Source organism: Sinohyriopsis cumingii, chromosome 1, assembly GCF_028554795.1.
Source record: "Sinohyriopsis cumingii isolate HCF-2022 chromosome 1, ASM2855479v2, whole genome shotgun sequence".
NCBI classification, from domain to species: Eukaryota; Metazoa; Mollusca; class Bivalvia; order Unionida; family Unionidae; genus Sinohyriopsis; species Sinohyriopsis cumingii.
Genome location: NC_142961.1, coordinates 158,290,780 through 158,316,203, shown reverse-complemented (window position 1 = coordinate 158,316,203; position 25,424 = coordinate 158,290,780). Strand labels below are relative to the sequence as shown.

The following is a 25,424-nucleotide window of genomic DNA, read 5'->3' as shown; positions in this document are numbered from 1 at the left end:
CAGTACTCGTCTACGTGGTAAACTCGCGATTGCCTGTTTACCGTGCGTACTATGGAGATGGTCTCGGTAGCACCATTGCGGGGTTATTTACAAGAATGGCTCCAAAAGTAGCGCCGTTAGCCAAACAATTAGGAATGAAGGCTATTGATGTTATTCGTGATAAGGGAATTAGTGCTATTGGAGATGTTGCCGGAAAGGCGCTTTCAGCCGCGCGGGACAAACTAATGTCGTTGGTGAAATCCAAGAGATTTTCAAGAAAAAAACAGATGCCATCAACGACAGTGATGCCTGCGAATGTCAGTAAAGTAATAAATAACGCCGTGGAAGAAAAACTAGAGTCGTTGGTAAACAGTAATCAAGATGACACCGCAAACATAATAGCGGGGAGTGGTTTAAAACGACGACGATGATTTAGATGCATCAGCGTATTATTAAATAAAATGTTTAAACGAACAGCTGACCCGGCGTTTGATATGGACGCACCAGTGCACAAGGATGATTCCGTCCGTAATTATCAATTTTATTCCTATTATGCAGTACAACCCGACATACGATCGCGAATTGAACTTCAAGTCCATGATACCAGTAAATACTTTTTACCGTGTGAAGCGTTTATTGAAATCGAAGGAGAACTTGTAACAGAGGCCGATACTCCTGCTGTACCAGCACCGTATCCAGATGGTACCAAAGTTGGCTTAGTCAATAACGGCGTAATGGCGCTGTTTGAGAGCGCAAAATATCTCATTGACGGGCGAGAGATCGAGTCTATAGAACGCGATGTTGATGTTGCTACAACAATAATCGGGCTAGCAAGATATTCCGACGATTACACAAGATCAGCGGGTCCATCTATGATGTTTGCAAAGGATACTAGAAACACTGCCGGAAACTCGCAATTTGTGGTAAGACGACCAAAAAAAAATGCTGGTGACGCTGATGCTGATATTGAGAATATGATTATAAACAGCGATCCTAATTTCAACATCGGAGCCGTAACACGCATATCAATGTTAACAGGACCGCGTAGATCTTTCTCATGTGCGATTCCACTGCATCATATATTTGGATTTTGTAGGAACGTGCGAAAAGTTATCTACGGAGCAAAGCATACCGTGGTACTTGTGCGAAAAGGTGATGATAGAAATGCAATTTGGAGAATTCCAGCGGATACTGCAAATCCAAATAATGACCCTGGTAAAGTCGTTTTAACTAAAATGTCATTGTGGATGCCGGTGTTGACTCCATCCATTACCACAGAGGCACGATTGTTATCCTTCATGGAGCAGGGAGGAAAATCATTACTAAGTTGGCTAACAACAACAACAGATACTAAGCAATCAAATATCAATGGTATATTCACATGGAACCTGGCATCACAACAAGGTATTTCGGCTCCGCGTCATATATTTGTTGCGTTGCAGGATATGACGAGAGTTGATAATCAATTATCCAGCCATATGATATTTGATCAATTAGGCGTTACTGACGTCTCGCTGAGAATAAACGGCCAGCAGGAACCATCTGAGGATATACAACTTAATTACGGTCAAAACCATATCGCACGTGTGTATCATCGATTGCTGTCATATATGGGTCGTGATCAAAACGTCGACACCGGTTTGCAAATATCACAACTTGATTTTAAAAACCTGTATCCGATTTATTATTTTTCGCTGGAACATCTTGATTTAACGAGACAATCCGTCGTTGATATACACTTCCGAGCTCGTATAATCCCCCCGGGTGGTGCCAATTATAGAGCGGTTGCTGTCATTCTCAGCGATAAATCAATGCTGCTAGAAGGCGTTGGTGGACGAATGAGAATCGTTAATGCGCCAGTGGAAAACATGTAATTGAAAGCACAAAACGCGTTTACAATAAAATGTCGTATAGTGTCGTCAGTGTAGAGTTGACTGATGGTCAAGTCAAGAAATTACGATCAAAGTCGGCTAAACAATGCGGAACCACAATAACGCTGAAGCCGTCACAGATGGCAGGTGGTAATCATAAGATATCGTTGACGGCGCGTCAAATAAAACATTTCAATGATGCGATGAAGAATAAAAAGGGTGTTCAAATAGATTTTTCAGCCGCAGCAATTAAAAACATGGAAAAGACCGGTGGGATATTTCCGCTGTTAGCTGCGATTCCGGCATTGATTGCCGCGGCCGCACCAGCAGTGGCTAAGGCGGCGGCGTTAGGAGCCGTTGGTACCGCGGCGGGGATGGCATTGAAGAAGGCAACCGGGAAAGGCTACAAAAAAAAACGACCCGTGGCCGGAAAGGGTCTAAGACTACCGGGAACCCCGTATTCATGGTACTCGGGAAAGGGTCTAAGACTACCGGGAACCGTTTATTAACTCGGGAGTTAATGACTCCAATGTCTAATTTTGATTTAATAGACGCCGCAAACGCGCTAGCGATAAAAAACTTCAGAGGTGTTTTTATGAGAGATCAATTACCGGCGGCACCAGGAAATATTGAAACCGGCATAATTAACCTCGATGGGTCCTCCGGAGCGGGAACTCATTGGGTTGCGTACGCGATTGATCCGCGTGCGATCGTCTATTTTGATTCATACGGGTTAGCTCCGCCGAAAGAGTTCATGCGGTATATCCGGGCGTGTTCAGCCCGGGCGTGTTCAGCCCGGGTTTTTTATTCCACGCTGCCAACACAGCGATTAAGTGACCCACCGATATGTGGCCGCGAGGTATTGAACGTACTTGCGGCGATTTCATCATCGCGGAAACCACCTCATGTGGTTGTAAACGAATACACTAGTGGGGTCGTAGAGGCCCGGCGGGTTAATTAGAAACGCCGTTTTTTTTACAATAACGATGATTGATATTTGGGGACGACCGGTTTCGGCGCTGAAAAAGCCCACGGAAACACCCGCCACCGATGACATAAAAAAACTAATTGAGGATGAAATCGCTGATACGTTGAATTTAACCAGTGTTGACCCGGACGAAATAGTTGTATTTCAAGACCGCCAGGGTAAATTGAAATCCAGTAATGTGTCGCTGGATGACGTTTTAATACGACAGCGTGATGCCGCCGAGAACGCTATCGCGCTGTATACCGGCGACGGACGACTCAAACCGGGTGAATCCATCTTGACAATAAATAGAAAAATAAGTACACTTGGCAACAATTATGTAACCATGTCGGATTCGTTAAAGGGTTTACGTGGTGAATTTAACTTGCAGGGAGAACAGTTCAGGTCGATAATAACGCACATCGGCGAAATGCGAGACATTGTCGAAAGATTTTTTCGGGGATCCACGACGGCAGACGAACCAAATCTTGTAAAAATAAAAAATGCTATTTCGGATCTTATGGAGATGTCGGCCAATTTACCCCCGTTGCGAAAAAATGTTAACAGGATCGATGACAACTTTGATAAATTCTTTGGTAAAAAAAATACCAAGCCGGATGAGATTACAATAACTATAAATGATATCACTGCGTATGGACAGGAAATAAAAACAATCAAAACTGATGTTGCAACAAACAAAAAGAGTGTAGACGCGCATGAACGGGAAATAGAAATAATCGGCGCTAATGTTGCAACGATCATAAATAATGTAGACTCGCATGGACGGAAAATAGAAACAATCAAAACTGATGTTACAACGATCATAAATAATATGGACACGCATACACAGGAAATAGGAACAATCAAAACTGATATTGAAGCGAACAAAAAAAATATAGACGCGTATTGGCGGGGAATAGGATTAATCAAAACTGATGTTGCAGCGAACAAAAAAGGTATAGACGTGCATACATATGAAATAGGAACAATCAAACTTGATGTTGCAGCAAACAAAAAAAGTATGACCGAGAATACACAGGAAATAGAAACAATCAAAACTAATGTTGCAGCGAACAAGAATAATATAGACGCGCATTGGCAGGAAGTAGGAATAATCAGAACTGATGTTGAAGCGATTAAAGACGGACTACCGAGAGTAGCAGAGCAATTCGAAAAAATAAAAACCCCTCATGAGAACATCATCAACACAGTATACACAATTCGGCATGGATCATTCGATTGGACTCCTACACAGAATACAGTAAATATCACCGCAACTGTTAAGGGTATTTATCGATTGACACTGGTTTCAATGATGCAGTTTAATATATTATCGTCGAGTTCATCCGGGTTTAACAATACAATATCAACAATTATAGACAAGAACGCAACTGAACTGTTTACAATTTATGCCGTTGATAGAAATCTAGCCGGGGCAAACATTACATGGTATGTGGAATTTGTAGCGGATCTAAGTAATTAAAAACACTAACTCTTTTAAAATAAAAATGACCACCAGGGTAATTGAATCAGAGGTATCACCGACGTCACATCAATATCGATTCGATACCGCAAAAGAATTCTCCGCGAATTTGAAAACGCTTTCCGAACAATACCGCGCAAAAATAAAAAAATACCGCAGAAAAATAACCACCATCGACGCGGTCGTGTACTCGGTGTCGGGTATAGTAGCTGGCGCCGGTGTTATTTTATCCACGGCGACCACGATGACCACGATAACCCCGATCGCTGTTCCAATCGCTGTCTCCGCAATGACAACAGTTGCTGGAGTTGCCAACGCAATCACTAGGAAGATATCATCGTGTTTTCAGAAAAAACTCAACGAGTATACAGTAAAACATCAAATAGTATCCGACGCGTACTCGAAATTATCCGGGTTGATCTCATTATCGATTGATAATTTGTTCGTATCCGATGTTGAATTCTCCACGATGGTCCAGTTGTATAGCTCCGCGATGTCAAAAATCGAGGATTTTCAACTGGAAGCCGGAACCACCTGGTTGTTGAAATTAGACACTAAAGACAACGAATAATAATAATGTCGCTGAACCCCGAAGGGTTTCAATTACTTCAGCGGATCGCGGAGAACACCACTCCGGTACAAACAAGTATGATATCAATAACGTCAACGAAACCCGAATTCAGTGTGAACTTCCCATCGCCGGTTCCAGTGAAGGAAATAGCGCTAGCAAAATTGCGAGTATATCACAGTTGGCCTAATATCCGAGCGGACGCATTTAACGGACAACAACCTAATAACTCGCTGGTTTTTGCATGGACAAATAAGCCCGATGGAACCCCAGACTGGAATGAGGTTACAATACCAACTGGGTCATACCAAATAGAACAAATCAATAAAGAATTTCAACGCAGGATAAAATCGATCACAGGAAAGGAATCAAAAATCGCTATTACGGTTCATGAACCGACGTTATCGTCGACGATTGAAATAAGCACACCGGGGTATATGGTTGATATTTATAACAGTTCAATAAGAACCATACTAGGATGGCCTGAGAATCCACCCGCGGACACCCCCCGATCAACTATCCTCAAACACGATAACGGAGATGGTGGTAGGCATATTGCTCCATACAACGTAAATATTGCATCGGTGATAGCAATCAATCTAGTGTGTGATGTTATCGAAGGGAGTTACCAGGTAGATACCAAGCAATCAAATCAAGCTCAACAGGGATATATCCTTTATTCGTTTTCACCAACAGCCCCTCCGGGATTCTTAATCGTTGAGAGTCCGATTAATCCGGTCTATATGCGATGCCATAATCGGTTTTTAACGAGAATTAATTTCAGACTCACCGAACAGTCAAATAACCTAATTGATCTACAAAAGGAGGAGTTAGTGGTTACTCTGTTTGTAAGATCATTGTAAATAACCACTTAGCAGCAGAGGGGGCGATGACATCGACGCGGTCGTCGATGTGCTTACCGGACGCTGACGACGCTGGGGATCGACGCGCAGAAGGTGTTAATTAAACCAAATGACGACGCGACGATCCCCCAACGACGTCGTCGTTTTTTTTTACCAGGCGCTGACGACACTAGATCGTTGAGTGCAGAAAGTAATAATTAAGCAAAATAACGATTGGACAAAATGTCCGATTCGCCCCCTCTGCTGCTGTATGTATTATGTTTAAAGACTAATTAAAGCTCCCCCAAAGCGCCGAGAGACATCACTTACAGACCAAATTTTGCTTTCGAAAGCTTTGAGTGAAATGTGTTTACTTTTGTATTTTATATTATTCTCGTGTGTGTGTGTGTGTGTGTGTGTGTGCTCGCGAGCGCGCGCGCGCGCGTGCGTGCCTGTGTGTGTGTGTGTGTTAAGATGGACCTGACCAAGTTGGTCATATTAAAAGGAAAACCTCATCAAGATACCTATAGTTACTGATAAAATTGTTTTAGCATTTTCTTGACACTTCGAAGAACAAGAACACAATTCTAGATTCAACCGTCAACATTCATTAATTGCATCAGTTGTTTACTACTCTAGAGAACACAGATAAGTAAATTATATAAGAATGACATCAACATTAAAATAGGTACAAGTCCAGTTATAATATATTAACGGAAGAAAGAATGAAACAAAACCCCATCAAAATACATTTTAATACAAACCGGTCAAATCAAAGCAATATAATGAAAACATGTTCTCTGTTAATCCCTTTCCTCCTTATTTAATCATTTTCGAATAGCATTGGATCAGCCGTGAGCGTTTCAGACCCTTGACCTAAAGATTGTAGCTTGAATCCATGCATCGGATCAACCCAGATCGGCTATGATGGCATGCTCTTGGCAATATCTATATTTTCATGCATAAATGTTTTTGCTATTATTACAGATATGGTATGACTATGAGCACCAGCTAGTACGATTTGACTACCGTCCATCAGCGTCAGTATACCCATTCTGGTCCACGGATACTGCCTCCGAGATACACGATTACATCACCGGTGCTCTCTCTCTCTCTCTCTCACACACACACACACACTTCAGCTTTACTGCTTAAGGTTGTTGTATCGCATAATTCTGTTTGGCAGAGTATACATTGGAAAAGACTTATAGCCTAACCCATAAGTTATTATGAATTAATAAAATATACCGAAACTAAACGTATATCATTTGACACCAACGGTTTTTATACATGTCGTCATCTATGCATCATCCGATGTTTTACGGGAACTGTATAGGTGGGTGGAATAGAATGGGCTGATTTATATTTATTAAAAAAAACATACATAGAGCCAGGTGTACTAGCTGTTTTAAGTATTAAAAAAATGTTTGTTTCTTTGCAAATAAACTCCTGGCAAATATTAAAGTTCTACTTTAAATATAATGTTTCCTATTTATTTTATCATTGTGTGTATTTTTTTCTCTCAAGGTATTGCGTATGCCGTTGACAGGACTACTGGCAACTGTACGATAATGCCCATCCAGAGTGCCACATTTACGGCCGCTTTGAACAAAACAAAAATAGCTGACGGACGCCCCGAGTTTTTCTTTCAAATGAAAAATGCCTCCAAACTGTTTTATCTTGACAATACTTCGTACACTTACGAAGGTCAGGTGAGTGTAGCATGTTTATCTTCCACATGCCTTTAAAGAAGGCTGTTAAAATTGTGATACAGTCTGTCCGTATCTTTACATACGCACTGCTGTGCGTACGTTTGTGGATAGTGTTTTTGATTTCCCTCCTACTGGAATATTAGAGCTCGACACTTGGGTTATTAACAGCCTTTTGGATGTAGATTGTTAGAGATTTCAGATCTTTTTATAGCGCTTTGGGGCTGAGGTGTGCGTGCGTGATTTCACATACATTTACTATAACGCCCGACTTTTATACCACATATTCATAAAATTAGTATATGTGATCACTGGCAAAAGTGTTTACACATGTCAAGCGGAACATCCATTATGATGCAACAGGGTCTTTTCCTACAACCATGGAGAACCGTACCCAATAAACATATATACACTTATAAACATGATTTTTTAAAAAATTTATACATGTAGCTGACACTGGCCTAGGGGTTCATCCCTACCCCTAGTGAATTAGCCACAGGGTAATAACTTGGAAACTATTGAGATTTAGCTGGCTCTTTGTGGTTCGAATGATTAAAAACATACATCCACTATTTACGAGCGATACAACTCTAATTCAAAGCACGCAGATCTTAAATAAAGGATCTCGTTCAGCCGAACTCTTCCTGGACACTGAATTCAGTCGGATACAGATATATGCAGATTTTGTACGTGGAGGGACAAAACTGCATTTCAGATACACTGATAATCCAGACAGCTTTGTATGAAAGAGGTTCCACTTTAGAATGATTCTTTTCTAATTTTCAGCGAAAATGCCGGGACATGAATTGTGACGTTTTCATCTCTAAAAGAAACGATTTTCATCTAGACGGATACGGACCATTTAACACAACATTTGAATATTATTTTTTGGCGGTAGGTGTCTCTTTATTTGTCTGGATCTTATTATATTTTAATTTCTGTCTTCTATCCGATTAGATCTGCGAAATAGACAATTTATGGGTTATTAAGTCTATCTTGTAGATATAGTAACAAACTATGAATGTATCTAATAAACAACAGATGTAAATTGGATTCTAAATAGGATTACAACAAAAGTAAAAAATCAGACAGAGATTTTTCAAACCCCATTTCCTGCGAAGACCAATGTTACACTACTTTGCATTCAGTTTCAAAATACTATTTTTGGCTATCTTAACTCTAAAATCTACAAGAACTGCCAAATATGGCTCATTATTACATGAATGTGAGCTAAAAAATATGTATTTAAGAAATATTTTAAAAAATAGAAACGGAAGTCATAGTTTGATTTTCTTGGAAGTAGCGCACATTCCTTCATAAATATTAAAGATAAACGTCTTTTATATTATCTTATCATTATTGACAGTAAATGTATGTCTTATGACATACAGACATGAACTATACTAAGATTATTTATTAAACTTATTACATATATACTTACGTATTACATATATTGCATGTTACTTGTATACTTACGTGTTACATATATTGCATATTACGTATATAGTTACGCATTATATATATCGCATATTAATTGTATAATTATATACTACATATATTATATATTACATATATAGCAGTAACATAACTATCAGATCGTATAACTAATTCAAACCTTTAAAAACACTTTTTTCTTCTTCGAATACGTGACGCAGTCATAATACCTTAGGAGAACTACCACTGCCTCTCTAATCCAGCCCTTCCAGATACTACATTTTTAGCTAAGGAAAGCTAAAAGTCGGCTGCCGACCAATTTGGCGGTTGGGCAGAGTGATCTACCCTTATATACAAGACTTGTCGGCACAGTGTAAGAATATCAGTTTTTACTTCCGCCCGTGCCAAGAAGCACACTCTTACGAGAGACCTCGCAAAATCCAGAAGCTATGTGAAAGATATGCCACTACAAGTTGGAGGAGTTTTTCACTTCCAAAGGAAAAAACACTCCATCTATATTTCCAACTTGTTCTCTCTTTCTATCACCACAAAAATCCACCTTTACAAGTTGCCACACTTTGTCGTCGTCACACATTAAGGTATTTGCATGTGGAGAATTAGCGACTTCACAGTCGGTTTATGCTATGCTTATTTTATACGTGCAAGTCTCTAGTGCTCATATAACTCCTATGTATGTGTAATTCCTTTATAAATGGGTACATATTGGCAAGTTTCTATCCAAGGCTTCAGTAACGTTCTGGCGCCAACCTTAAAGTATTTACTTGTATGGTAATTCTCTGGGCCTTTTCCCCTACAAATATTGCCTCATTAGGGGCTTTGTCGCACCTACTGTGTACGTCTCGATAACGGTGCCTCAGTTCCCTTTTACGTGACGGTTTTTGTGTGTAATGTAGACACCTTGGTACATTCATGTATTTATACCATTCTCGTCAGACAAGTACAGGTCGGCGCTCTATACATGGTTTATTCAACCACCTCCTGCGCATGCATGTTTCTATAGGCAACCCTTGAGTCATGTTTATAAACTTTACTTCATATTTATCGAGCTCTTAGTCAGCCTGCACGTGCAGCCGATGCGACTTCATCAGTTAGGTTCGGGCTACATTATTTAAATGTATGCACGTCTTTATGCACTGAAGAACTCCTTATATATGTATAGTTCCGTCCTTTCTTGTGTAAAAAGGTGAGTTCTTTTACCACATAATTTTTAGCTTGGAGCACATGCTTCAATGATTCAACCTGTAAAGGCTGTCCTTGACCTTGCCTACAGGTAAGCATTGTAATTGAAAGTGTCTGCTATCCCTTTTTCCCGGTAACCATCATTTGGTATAGCTATGCGCCCACACGGTATTCAAACATCACATGTGGAGGCACACAGGTTTATAACGGGTGGTATTATCGTGATATTTTATCCGTATGCTTCCTTACAGTATAGACTTATCAATTTCTGGGTCAACCATTTAAGGATTGAGCTCTGCACGCACATTGCGTTCTAAGACAGGTGCAAGGCTACAGCTTTATCCATTTGCTCTGTTTTGTCGTACTGATTAGAACTATGGGCAAAGCGCATACAGCATACAGCTGAGACTGAAGACGTCACCAGCCTGCATGCTGATTTTATTTCCCTCAGTGTGAATCATTAAGGGAATAAGGGATATCATTCAACTTAACCATTAGCCTCCAAGCGCCGGACATTGACACGCTTGGAAACAGGGCCAGAACCCAAGTCACCACCACAGGACTCGTCATGTTTGTAACTTCCCCTACGCCTCGGGGTCCGACATCATTCCTACATGATGGGAGAGATCTAACAAACAAACAATTTCCCTCTCATTCAGTACACATACAGACGGGTTACAAATATACCATAACCCTCCCAAATGATGATCCTAACGATATCCTCCTCACACTGATGGCCTATTTCTGTTGAGACCAGCCTATTTCTGTTGAGACCAGCCTAGGCCATATACTAAGGATCACGAAGGGTCAGTCATCACTATTACGGGCTCAACGAATAACAGCCCGAGCTTCCAGGGCGTCGAACCCGACTGGACCAGTCTAACTCGTACCACCTCATGATACTCGTTTGGCATGATACCATGAGTAGATCTTGCCGCCTCAACAGATGTCGCTTTGCAGTTTCTCTACACTCTGACACGAAAAGGGCCATTTTACTCAGCGACTGTATTGAAGTCACGGTTTCTAATTCAGGGCATTCTACGAGTTTAGTGAGCGACATACCTCATCACTCTTCGCCAGGTAATTCTCAGTGCCTTACAGGGGACTGTAACCCCACTCCACGCAACGAAGATGATGTTGATTGTTCTACCTGTACCGTCATCTATTGTACCATACACGAGGGAACGGGTAGATTCTGCCCTCCGAACCTCCACTGAGGATGTTTTTCCACCCCTGGAGCTTTGCCCTCCGACTCCATCTCCATCAACAACATGCACCAGCGCTTCAGCATCTGTTGATAATACGATGTTCGCAGCCAGGGAGAGTTACGGGCTTTCTAGCCCGACTTCATCATCAGTTCGTCGGCGGATCTCTCATCAGCAAATCATTCTGAACCCCAGTATTCACCATGATCTCGCCGCATTGGGTATGACATAGCCACATTCCATACGTATGGACCGGATGGTCTTTGTTTATACTTTGCAGTTACTGAGCAATATTGTTACCGTGACTTCGCTGTTGGACTCTTGTTCCCACTCCGAATAGCTCAGGGCATGCATGGGAGCGTCTCAAGTTAAGAACACGGCCTTTCTACTCTGCCTTCTGTTTAAAATCCTGATGGATGAAGTACGCTAACAAACCATCAACGAGTTTCCCTCCCTCTGCATCCACAGAGTCGATACAGGGAATAGTTCGGGGAATCAACAAAAGGACCCAAGATTCACCCATAGAACACTAACCTCTGAAAGCCATCCTATCGAGAGGGTTCTAGCGTTCGTTCCACACCTTTTTTCGTTGTAACAACGGCAAACGACTATCTAAGTCTGATCATCGGCCGCAGCACCCTCAATCCTTGTATCCACGCTCCTTGGTTCCCACTGGAATATCACAGGACATTTTGAACGATATCCATGAGGGAGACATTGCCATCACTCTGGATTTAAATGGCTCATACCTCCATGTCTCTATTCATAAGGCTTCCAGAACGTTCCTGCGATCTGCCTACGACATCATATATCGACTCAGGGCATTCCAATTGAGGCTCAACGTCGGCCCCGGGGTCTTCCCTCTTCGGATAAATCGAGTAATGGCGCATAACCGGACCATTTCTATCGCGGAAATCTCAGGTTTTCGGACAACATCCTGCAGCAACATCAGCGAATTAGCTCTAACCAGTCATGATAGCCATTGTCAATCTGGACTTCTCATCAACAAGGAAAAATTCGACCTAGTCGCATCTCAGCAATTCGTTCACCTAGGTATGGAATTCAATACACATGCACCATCAGTTGTGACCTTAGGATTGGAGATTGAAATGACCCATGGTAGCACCTTACTTTCGAGGAATTCTGTCCACACGGGATTACTCAATGCGCAGTGGACATCATGACCCTAGGTCTCCTTCTATTGCATTGCTACTGTTTTGTCTGCACGAATGAAGTCCTCATGTTTGCCCACTGAACCATCCTCTAAACATCTGCACCCAACTGAGGCACCATCGGCGGAATTGTGAGCAACCTAACTTGGCTCGCGATGGGTATGCATCTACGCGTCCACCCGCTCGAGATTACAGTCTGCACGGATGCAAGTACCAAAGGCTGGAGAACTCGCCCACTACCATCATTTTGGGACGCCATCGGCGCATGCTCTCCCCACGAACGACATCTTCATATCAATAATTCTGGAGAGGACGGCCATTGTGAAAGTGTTTCATTGGGGGCAGTAAATACTCAGAGGGTAAGGGAGTTCTCATTATGTCGGCCAACTCTACAGTGGTGACTTATCTCAACAAAATAGATTATCTCAATTCTACAATGTTGATTTATCACCAGGATCAAGGAGGACCCCAGTCCCTAGTGCTCTGCGTCATGGTGTGGGACTTATCTGAAAGAACAAGGAGGAACTCAATCGTACAATGGTAATTTATCTTCGGCAACAAGGATTACCCCAGTCCCCAGACCTTTACGTCATGGTGTGGGACTTATCTCAAAGAACAAGGAGGAACTCAATCGTACAATGGTGATTTATCTTCAACAATAAGTAGGACCCCAGTCCCTAGACCTTTTCGTCATGGCGTTGCACTTTTTGAAGTGGCGTTGTCATCAACATACCATATAGGTTCACAATATCCCGGGACTCAACGCTCTGACCAACTCCTAGTCACGGAACTATCAGCTAGTACAGAAGGAATGGTCTCTCCACTCCTTGCGTCTCACTCAGATCTGTACCCGATGTGACCGACCGTTGGTGGGCCTGTCTGCGACAATTGGGAATTTCAAAACCCCATCCTTTGTCTCGCCCGTCCCGGACCCAACAACTTTGGCAGTGGACTTCCTATCGTTGCATTGGACCAACCTGAACTCGTACACCAACCCCCAACACCACTAATTCTAAGTGGTACAGACAGCCTCTAACCTCATCATCATCGCACCACTCCGTCGGGAGGAGTTGTGGATTAACTACATCATAAATCTTTCATCGGAAACCCCTCTGTATTCGGGTTTTCCTTTATCTACTCATATAATCACGACGGCAGTTGTTTATCATTGTCCGGAGCCACGAACCAGCACTTCTGGATCATCTCAAACAGGCCTTCAGAATTAAACATATTCCCAACCAGTCGTGGAGAAAAGCACCCAGTCCGGGCTTTCAGGTGATTTATTAATACGAACAGAGCCGTTGAGATCACGCCTCTTTCTACTTCTCAAAAAAGGACAGGAGTATCGATCGGAATCGAACATCATATCCTGGAGTAAGGGGGTTATTTGCTCAACATATAGGAAAATAACCCCAACTCGACGAACTTGTACGCGTTTTGGCTCAAGCGGTTCGAGCAGCTGCCGCCCTCCTAGCATCATACCGTAACTGTTCGCTAACCGGCATCAGTCAAGCTGCGGAATGGATATGGGTCCATTCTCTAGCTTTTATCTCCGAGATCTTTCATACCGGAGAGGTCAATTTGATCTGGTAAGACCTATATTCATAGCTCAACTGGCCTCCCTTCCAGACTGATCAACAACTTAAGATGCAATTTCACGAATTCCGCTGAATTTGCGGAGGAGAATGTTTTGCCTTATCAAGCCACGCCTCCACAGATGGAGTCTCCTCCAGTCGCGTTACCAAGAAACTGTTTCGATACCTTAGGGGACCGGAGATGGTATATCCGGGGTAAAGTGATGTCCATCATTCCACCTCTTACCTTTCTCCTAAGTTTTTATGATTGGGTAACGTATTCGAAGAAGAAACAAATTTTTACTATTAAAATGTTTATTTAAAAATACTTACCCAATCATAATACACATACACCCCCAACCATCCCGCAGTTACATCCATATGGAGCATGCCCTCTCCTCTTCAGTAATAACTGTGATATTTTTACACTGTTCCGCTAAGTCTTACAAGTAAGGTGATATCACTCTGCTCGACCGCCAAATAGGTCGGCAGACGACTTTAAGCTTCCTTATCTGGGAGAGCAGGATTTGCGAGGTAGTGGTACTTCCTGTAAGGTATTATGACTGGGTAAGTATTTTTGAAGAAACATATTTTACTGGGAAAAATTGGTTTTCACTCCTACCAGTAACTTTAGAGTTTTAAAACTCAATAATGTACTTTAAAAGGCCGAGAAAGATGCGCTTGAAATTCAAACGTTGTGGTTAATCAGATTGTTGTAAAATAGTGGTATGTCTCAGAGTTGCGTGAACTGTTCTGGTAGAGCGTCAGATTCCTATTCCAGGAGTCGCAGGTTCCATACTTGCCCGGGTCAGATGCCTCGGTTTATCTTTGAGAAGGACAATTAGCTCACAGAACCAGTAATGTGCTTAAACATACTAAACAAATACATAAATAAACAACAGAAATGGAGTTGGGATAGGCTGTTGGTAGATTTGTAACGGGACAATTCACGTCTTGCTGCATTAAAATGAAAGCAAATCTGTATACCTATATTTGTTACGTAATGCTAGTGTTTTACTGCAAAAGACGCCACTTTTGCGTCCTGTCTGTCTTAGAATGTCCATTTGACTTCAGTATTATTGTTATTATTATCTTTATCACATAGTTGGTACACTATATACACACTCTGTGCATTGTAATATTTTTGATGTCAACATGCTAACGTATCACTTTATGTGAATCTGATTGATCGAAATAAGTGAAATTCTTACGCAGTATTCTTATTACCGATTGGCTACGACCATGTGAATTTTCCATGCCCCGCCTTTTGGAACATTGCAAACAGTCTCATCGAAATATATATGTATGGTGCATAAGCTACTCAAAGCAAGCGAGCTATGTGACATCACACAGCAATTTCCATTGGAAATTCAATGTTGAATAATGATGTCTATGTCAAATGCTCTCTCTCTCTCTCTCTCTCTCTCAAAAGCTGGAAATTATTGAACTAGTTTCATAAGTACAATATTAAGTCGTTAACCATTTGAGATCCTCTATTATTATTATTATTATTATTATCATAGAGTGACTGGACGGCAGTCAGCAATGTCGGCTATTCTACGCAGCATTCCACAAGTGTTCCCATAAGACTGGATATTACAGCAGAAAGTTGGGTGAGTTAAGACAGAAACTTATTTCTTCATTAATAGTCTCCTTATATTCTGATGCTTTCTCTCAAACAAATTTTACTTGCAGAACTTCAACCTGTGTAATTAGCAATTGGGAATAGTATCAATCAAATATTTAACTATCTTAGATTTTGACGAATATATTTGAAAACTTAAGGACAATGAAGAAAGGAAGAATAGGTTTTTCAGCAACATGTAAATTTTGTCGACTTTATAGGATTTTTTATTGTTAGCAACTGTTGAAGACATGTATCACATGGCCTCAGACATATGACCCAGCGATTGCGATCACTACATTCGCACACACGCACACATACACACATGCACACACAGAACCCACTTTCAATGGTCAGATAGCTAGGTAGCTAGGTAACGTAGCATATCACTGTTTCTTTGCTTAATTTTCAATTACTTATTGAAACTAGTTACGCTGCATTTCGTTTGTGTTTTCACCTCTACATCAATATTCACAGGTTGGTTACACAGCCAGTTACAACATTTACAACTTTGACCAGGAGCGTCCTGCCCTTAGCAACTTTGACATTATTACCTGCTTCAAACCCGACCAACGGATGGACTTTAGAATCGACTTTCCTGGTAGGAATGAATAGAGAGACCGAATATATACTTTTCTGTTCTCTCCACTGGAGAGAAATGTTAATATTAACCGCTAAGAGTCAATTCGAAATAATTGAAAATACTTTTATAACTTTAAAAACATATTGTTAAATGACAAAACTAATAGCAATCATAAGATGCAAACACTCTGTGAAACATCTGCGATCATTCAATAGTCATAACTTCTTATCATGATGTGTGTCGATGGCCTTGACCTGACACGGAGCACAACTGATTTCGTATTTTGTGTTTGTTTCTTTTTCTTTCAGATACTTATGATAATGGAACCTACAAATACAGTAAGGTTTTCATGGAGAAGATAATATTGCTGATCTCGCAGTTAACCAAGATATCGCCAATCCGCGTACAGAGTACCAGTTTTACTATGACGCCAAACAACTCTTTCTTTCTTGGAACCCTGCTGGAGGCCCCTACACCCACAGGTACTCGTTCGTCGCAGCTCATACACTCCTTCGGAATACATATTTGCCGTACACCTGGGTCTGCTAAACCATTGCACATCGTGTACATGAATTATATCTATGATGCGAACCTGAGTCAGCTTAACCATTGCGCAACGTCCACGAGGATTAGCTTCTGACTACCTCGTTCTTTTCACAATTTATCTTTGAAGTACAATAGGTTAAAATAACCAAAGAGGAGCTAACAGTATTTTTTATAGGTGCACATCTGAAGCAAGGTCAAACTGTATACTCTATAACCCAAATTACAAACATCAATCGAACACCAAACTGAAAGAAATTAAAAGTCCTTTTAATAATACAGAATATATACATAGTCTTTTAAAAATAGCATGGATAACCAGTGCGGAAAACCTGGGAATTTTTTCTTATTCAAACTCGTCAACCGACCATAATATCTTAGGAGAACTACAACTACCTAGCAAATCCAGCCCTACCAGGCTAAAACCTTTTCGATAAAGTATTACAATTATCTGCAGACATGCCTACCTCATAAAAAGTTTTTGAGGAACGCCACCACCAAAAATGCGGAACAGATCATGAAAATGAGGAACATAAGTATGTTAGAGTGAATAAACATAATAAATTCTCTCAAAACATCATTAAATACCAGTAATGCATATTGATAATAAATATTTGTGTGTAAAACCCAGTACCCACGTATATTGTAATATACAAATTCACAAAATTCAAGTCCAGGACTACTCAATTCATCCTAAGGGGCCAGTAGTAAGCACTTTTCAGATCCTGCAGTTCATTTTCAGTGTAGATACTGTCTATAGCTGTTGTTGTTGTTCTAGGGTTTAACGCCATTTTTCAGCACAAGATAGGCCATATATGGCGGCCAGTATAACTGGTGGAGGAAGAACCCTGTTTATAGCTGACCCTGGTCTAAAATGTTGAAATTAAAAGTACCTCTACAATCTCTGCTCTCAATTTACTCCTGAACTCTGATTTTGTTCTCACTTGGGAGAAAACTCACTCACAAACAGGGATTGAGAGAGAAAGTCTGATGTTACTGATGATGATACTGGATCAACAGTTCTGATAACAAGAGGAAAGATCTTGAAGTTTCCTTGATCATTGGTTTCATCTGTAGAAACAGTGAATGGGCAATTCCGCATTCTTTCAGCTAAGTTTAATGTAGTATTGGCCGCTATTTCATTAACTATAGCAGTTTCTTTTCAGCTACCACAATGAAATTGTTTAGCAATGTCAGAGTCACTAAACATCAAATTTTAAAAGCCTTTGAAAATTTATCAAATGCACTCATAGGCAGATTGAGTTCAGTAATAATATCTAATAACATAACTTCAACTCTAATTACATCACTCTTAGACATAGAATATGAAGTCGCATTAGATCCAGGCCATAATGAAAAAATTCAAACAATTTTCTTAGGGCGTTTAACTTCTTTTACATGGTCGGAATGCCATTTTCCTGAAACGTGTCTGCGTATATCGAACATTCCGTCAGAATTTATTGAAAATTTATATATTGCCGAAAGCATTTGTGTATGGATTTTCCTGGCTTTATGAATTCATACTCCTCAGTGTATTCTTTACAAAAACATTGTGAGCGTTGTTTTGTATGTAAGTTTTAAATCACTTTCATCGATATCTAATTGCTTTTTAGAAGCCATTAATTTGTTGTCCAGAATAAAAAACAACTCATTGTAAACATAATGTATAAGAATCTGTGAATGTAGATTTATATATTAGAACCTCCTCAGAACACACGTATTTGCAATGGATGTTTTAAACCATCGCGCATGTGGAGATTTAATAATTTCTTCTTCTTGTCAGTGATAGCATATTGTATCCCCACTTTTGTGGAGTTTCAACACTAAATGAGTATTTGCGGGACGTAAAGGCAAATTTGGGCATTTTGCGGGACTAATAGGCATGTCTGTACCTGTGTAACAAGATGCAGTTAGATAGAATGATCTCTCCAAATCTCATGAATTCTCGATTTACTATTTCCGCTCGTGCTGAGCAGAATGCTCTCTACTCTACTGAGGGGCGTCGCAATCCATATACAAGCAGTACTGGAATGTGTCTGCTTCAAAGAAAGACGGAAGAGTGTTGTCTTCGATGTATGCTCGATTTATAAATTCCCAGCTTTTATTTTCTTTCTTTCTTTGACGAAAAATTGTCTAACCTTTCAGTGTTATCAATTTGCCGTCCTCGCACACATATGCGCCCTTCGTAGGTACTTGCCCGGATCTTGAGATGATCCATCACATTGCTATAGCTGTATTTAGCAGGTGCATGTCTAGTGTGTGATAAAAAACATGTATAATAATTCTGTATAATTTCATCTACGGTCAGATACCTTCCTAGGTTTTCTCTTTTAATCTAGTCTTAACGTGCACTTATTCCCTTAGCTACAACACGGCACTCTTCGCCCTGCGATCGACCTAAGCATACTCTATCATCTCAATTCTGCCCCTTCGTTCACGTTGGAACACCATGGAGTTTTCTAAATGCCGCCCAGTAGGCAGACTACGCAACCAATGTGGACTTGAAAGATGTGTAGCTTAACTTCCCCACTCACACGGCTTCTAGAAAGGTCATGTAATTCACTTAAAAATACAGCATTCTACAAAAACAGCAGGTGAGTTAATATCACTGAGCAAAAGATTATATCCCGTATTACTCTCCTCCTTAACATCAGTTTCCTTGACAACGAGGACATCTCCGACCTCATACCATCTTAAGAGTTTAGTCACCTCGATCAGGAATTCAACACTCAAGGAAACAGAGCGTTTCTTCTCAGGAACGAGCATCAATCAGAACAACGATGGCTTCCTTGCTTAGTGTTGCAGTAGTTCCGCAGAGAGAATTCGTTCGTTTGTAGGGTTTGCTCAGTGCGGAGCGGACATCCTAATATTAGTTCACCTTCTTGTACATCCATTACAGACAAGTTTGATGTGCAAAATGGAGCCGAGCCTTTGCCCGTTGGATCAACTTCTCACAATCTGCACAGTCCAAGGTTCCATCTCAAAGATGGGGAAATCTCGCTGTACTCTTTTCGTGATTTCTTCAGCAAGTTAAACCTCCGGAGATCACAATATGTACGGATGCAAGCACAGGGAACTAGGGATGGAGTGGTGGTACACATGAAGCCAATGGAGTGTGGTCCTCACATGATCAGTCATTTATAGATCAAATTCTCGAAATGAAAACCATATCGAAAGTTTTAATCCCTGACAGAAGAATCTATATGGGAATGGAGTTCTCATTCTGTCCGACAACTCCTCAGTTGCGTCTTGTCTCAAACGGAAAGGTGGAACCAAATCCACAGACATTTGCATTCTAGTTTGGGATTTTCTAGATACCACGTCTTTATCGATAAATCTACGTCCAAGTTCGTCACATGAAATGTATTAAAATACTCGTTGTACTTGAAGAATAAATACAAACGGAATGATGTCTTCATCCCTAGGTTTTCATTCAATCTATGCCTGATGGGATCGATCAATAATGGACCAATTTTCTACAATGTGGAATACCAAACTCCCAAACTTTGTCTCACCAGTTCCGGATACAAAGGCCTGGGTAGTTGATGCTCTTTCTGTATATTAGAACGGCTTTGATGTATATGCTTACCCATCAACGCCTCTGGTTTCGAAGGTGATACTCAACGCAAGATACTTGGAGTGTCACTCCTGATTGTTCCACTCAAATGGGAAGAATCTTGGATCAGAGGCTTCCCCAATATCGTAACAGAATCTCCAGAATATTCAAGATATTCCCTTATCTGCTCGAGCAATCATGACAGCAGGTGTTTCGTCACATCCCTTGATTCCTGAACTTGCATTTCTGAATATTATTAAAATACACATTCAGAAACAAACAGTTCACACATCCAGTGGTGGAGAAATCGCATAACTTGAACGTTATACTGAGGCAAATGGAATATCTTCACACATTTGTGTGCATAAGAACACTTTGAACCACTGCAGGCATCAATACGTCAATAGCTAAGTTCCTACTATGGCTCATTGACAAGGAACAGTTAGCACCAATCACAATTATAGGCTACCGTTCCACGTTCACTGCACCCTACTGCATCATAGAAAGGATGATATTGGACGAAGCAAAGCCCTATGCCATCTTCAATAATTTTATTGCATACATTCAATGGTATTGGGTCTGTTCCTAAGTGGAATCTATCATGGGTACTAGCATGGCTGAACAAGACCAATTGAACTACTCCTAAGATCTTCACTGGTTTAGCTATCATATAAGACTTGCTTCCCAGCTGCATTTGCGAACAAATGGCAGAATCTGCAAATATACATGTTCTGTCAGTGGACTTGAATTACATGCATTTTTGACAAGACAGGTCAGTATTGTTCATGATGGCCCATACTTTCATTTCCAAGAACAGGCTTCTGTTCATGGGTAATCAGACTTTTGTAATGATTTTACGTCTACTATGGACACTTCATGTCTATTTCATCTACAGTACCCACTGCGAGCTCTAAGTGATACTTAAGAAAGACCGTGTCGAAGGAGATCATGCTTCTTCTTTTTCCTCTCACAAAATAAAAGGACGCTATATCAGAACAGACATTTTCGTCCTGGATAAAGGTGGTTATTCATTCTGCAAATCGGAAAATAACCTCACGGCAAAAGAACTGGCTTCGCACCTTAGCTTATGAAGTTAAAACAGACGCCAGAGACACTGCATATGAGCGAAACTGTTCTCTACCTGGAACTATTCATGACGTGAGATTAAGATCCAAGTCCATGTCTCCAGCTTTCGTTTCAGATATCTTTCATCCTAAAAAATTCAACTCGATCTGTTGCGAACTATAGTTGTTGTGCAAGTTATCTTCGCACGAGTCGTTCTACAATATTTCCGGGAGGAAAACGTTTTCCGTTTCGATGCCGTTCCCGACATATGGAGTATATTCTCCAGTCGGGTTATCTAAAAGCTGTCTCACATACCCACAACCCTTAGGGGTCAGGAGATGGTCTCTCGGGTGTAACTGGATGTATCTCCCTCCAACTTTTACCTATTCTCCTAAGGTAGTATGATATTTTAGTACAATATGTTTCTTCATTAATACTTACCCAGTCGTACTATGCTTTCACTATTCTGCCTTTAAGCAGTTATACCCATATATGAAGCGTGCCTTCCGCTTCATCAGTAACTCAATAACTCACGGGACTCAGCGTCAGTCCTTTACCAAAGGGAGGTCACCCTATTTAACTGCCACCTCCTCCTAGGTTAGCCTGTTAGCTAAAATGTGAGCTGCTAGTAGTTCTTATCAGGTATTATGATAGAGTAAGTATTGTTGAGAATTTTTTTTTATTTTATAGAAAAATGGTTTCTTTAGAAATCTAACCATATGCAAAATTAAAAACTGTAGAGTGCCACCTTTTCAACCTCTATCAACAGTATGTTCTCCATAATAGTTACATTCAGGGTCTAGCTTTTCCAATGATTATTGAACAATCAAATTGTGCCTTCCTTGAAAATGAACCTACTGTTGGGAACAAATTCATGTCTGTTGTACATTTGCTTAATAAAGAGTGCTTGCACTCGCTCTATATCAGTACTTTGTTTTTTGTAGACTCCTATCAACGCATTCCGGGGGTATATATGCTTCATTCTAATGACAAGACCTTAATAACAAACGATGAGGACGGTTGCGCATCAAAGTGTAACCAGAACACAGACTTTGTTTGCCACAGTTTTGATTACTGCCCCAGCATGAAAATATGCACTCTCAGTAAAATGCACACTGAGGATGGAACGTTGGCAGACTCTTCAGGCCAGTGTGACCACTTCTCAAGTGAGTAAAGTATTTGTTTAAACTTTATCTATTCTACGTAAATTTCACAGTATATTCTAGCATGGTAAAAATATCGCTATTGACGAGCAATCCATCAATGATCGCACACATGTACATCAGATGTCAAACTTTTTAAATGAATCGAATATAAATCAAGAGCCACGTTGTTTGTTGTGTAAACTGTATGCCAATAAAAAAATCGATTTAAAATTATGTTTCTTTCTGATATTAAATTGCTAGTTGACGCCGTTTAGTACTGTTACTCGTATTTATGTCACGGTATGTCATGTGGTGTTTATGTGTCTTTTGTAACTGATAATACAATTTATATTGGTTTATGAGGTATAGGAAGACACCATTGTATTCAAAAGCAGCTACCCCAAAACCGAAGGAACTAAAAACTTTTACGTTTGCATTATTATGTAGACTGCATTATTTTTTAAAGACCTGCATTTATTGATCACACGGCTTTTGTTAACTATACGACTGATCTTTCTTTGTAAAAACGCGGTGATATTGTTGTTGTTGTTGTAGAGTTTAACGCCATTTTTCAGCACACGATAGGCTATACATGGCGGCCAGTTTTAATAGTGGAGGAAGAACCCGGGAAAACCCCGGAAAGAACCACCGACCTACGAGAACCTACTGGCAAGCTTTCTCACATGCCAACATTGGCTGAATCCGAGACTCGAACCAGAGGCGTAGCTGGCGGGGGGGGGGGGCAGGGGGGTACATATGTCCCCGGGCGCCAAGGTACAGGGGCGCCAAAATGAGGCTTACAACGTTACATTATAATAAGTAAACAAGGGTAATATTCAAAAATGTGATTAAACGGGGAGGGGGCTGGGGCGCCAATTTTATAGTTCGTCCCCGGGCGCAAAATATCATACTACGCCTCTGACTCGAACCCACGCAGACAGAGGTGAGATGGCAGTGATCCGTAACAGAGAGCTACGCGGTGATATACGTTGCTCAGTACGGAAGAAAGAATAGTCTTTTCTTAAACAAATCAAATGTTTACACCAGTGTATTTCTTGATGTATCTAGCTTCTGCACGACTTACAGAAATCCAACGGCAGTCTCCTTAATCATTTCTATTTAAATACGACGTCATAAGAATTATATCTTGTTAAACTGTCTTGTTTGCATTTTCGAGACTTCACACTAAAGTCTAGTTCCACTGTGCCCAAAAATCGTTTTCAGCTGTTAATAATATCAAAAGTATATATCTTACTCATATCGAGAGACATACCAGCTGTCTTTCTCTTTCCTTAAACTGAGAGTGAGGGACAGTCAAGCTGTCTTTCTTTTCCCTTAAGCTGAGAGTGAGGTACAGTCTAGCGGTCTTTCTTTTCCCATAAGCTGAGAGTGAGGGAGAGTCTAGCTGTCTTTCTCTTCCCTTAAGCTAAGAGTGAGGGTCAGTCTAGCTGTCTTTCTTTTCCCTTAAGCTGAGAGTGAGGGACAGTCTAGCTGTGTTTCTTTTTCCTTCAGCTGTTGGCCAGTATTCAAAACAACCGAGAGAGGAAAACACGATTTATACCTGCTATTAATTTTGCTGGTACTAAACAGCTGAATCTGAATACTGTGTTACAATGATACGTGATGATCAAGTCTCATTAAAATGCTATTTTGTCGTGACACAGACGTGATGATCAAGTCTCATTAAAATGTTATTTTGTCGTGATACAGACGAAAGTGTTGATTATTACTAACTTAGAGAGCTTTTAAAGAACGGACCATCTTCAAGTGATATGCGTGCATACAAAATACGTTACCAGACAAAACGTAATGATTGAGATGCATATACTCCAAGAATCATGCACTTTCGGAAATGTTTTGCTTTTTTTATTTACATAATGCAAGTAGCATTTTGTTCTATGTGTTTTTGTATGAAAAGATAGCTAAATGATATATTATTTCTAACCCTTTTATCTTAGATTCATTGATTCGTCCATTTTATTTTTCAAATACCTAATCTGGTTGCGAAGGATACTGTTCGTGACGCCAAAATCACAGTATCTGGTCTTTCAATTTTAAATATGGTTGTATTCCTTTATTACGAAATAGTAGAGGAGGAATGCATAAAATATATGATGCTAACACCGCCTGATACAGTTCAGAATTAGACAATAGTACCAATTGTTGACAGATGTACTGAAAGTCTCTCCCAGAGTAGAGAAATACGTCCATAACGTTCATCTTTGGTATTGTCGAGGAGAGAAACTATAAACCATGTATATAATTGCGTTTGCTCATTCCTTTTTTCTTCATCAATTAGATCACATTTTATATTCCTTCTGATATGTGTTGGCTTTCAATATTTTATTTTTGGTAAATTGTGGTTTGTAGTTCAATTACAATAACCATTATTAAGTTAAAACTTGCTGGGTTTTAAATGTAATGCTTTTAATCTATGTCCTCATCTTTTATTCTTTTATTTTTATCCATTTCGACATATTTTTTCAACATTAAACTCAAATCGCTTCTTCAAATACTAAGAATATACAGTGTTTTCATTACCTATATTGTCACGTTTATTTTCTAAGTTACTTAAAAGGTGTTCTAATGACATTTTAATCCATCATATCCGTTTTTGCGAAAGAAATAAACATTAATCATTGTAGTAAACACCGATCTCATTTTTATGGAACATTTTTCAACAAGCATTATTATTATTTATTCGCGCAACGTGATGTTGTTGGACTGTCAGTCATCACTAACAAATAATTCATATCTTTTGCTCCGTAGGAACAGTCAATAAATCTTCTCTGTCGATTACTCTGGCCCAAGCCTGGCAGAGTCTCCATGATATAGTCATCCATGGATCTTTCAAGATCCCCATGACACTTGACGCAGGCGCGGTGGGTATCGTTCATTTAAATT

At 40.3% G+C, this 25,424-nt stretch overlaps 1 protein-coding gene across 1 annotated transcript in view; it reads left to right on the top strand.

Annotated features, from left to right (window-relative positions):
* Positions 1-25,424, top strand: part of LOC149808221 (uncharacterized) — a 162,828-nt gene that overhangs the window by 124,299 nt on the left and 13,105 nt on the right. The window contains exons 8-15 of the mRNA XM_089975084.1: positions 6,698-6,809; positions 7,238-7,422; positions 8,206-8,313; positions 15,528-15,617; positions 16,106-16,229; positions 16,520-16,693; positions 22,320-22,541; positions 25,290-25,402. Of these exons, the coding sequence (XP_089831210.1) occupies positions 6,698-6,809; positions 7,238-7,422; positions 8,206-8,313; positions 15,528-15,617; positions 16,106-16,229; positions 16,520-16,693; positions 22,320-22,541; positions 25,290-25,402 (1,128 nt within the window). The remainder of the gene's footprint in view (positions 1-6,697; positions 6,810-7,237; positions 7,423-8,205; positions 8,314-15,527; positions 15,618-16,105; positions 16,230-16,519; positions 16,694-22,319; positions 22,542-25,289; positions 25,403-25,424) is intronic.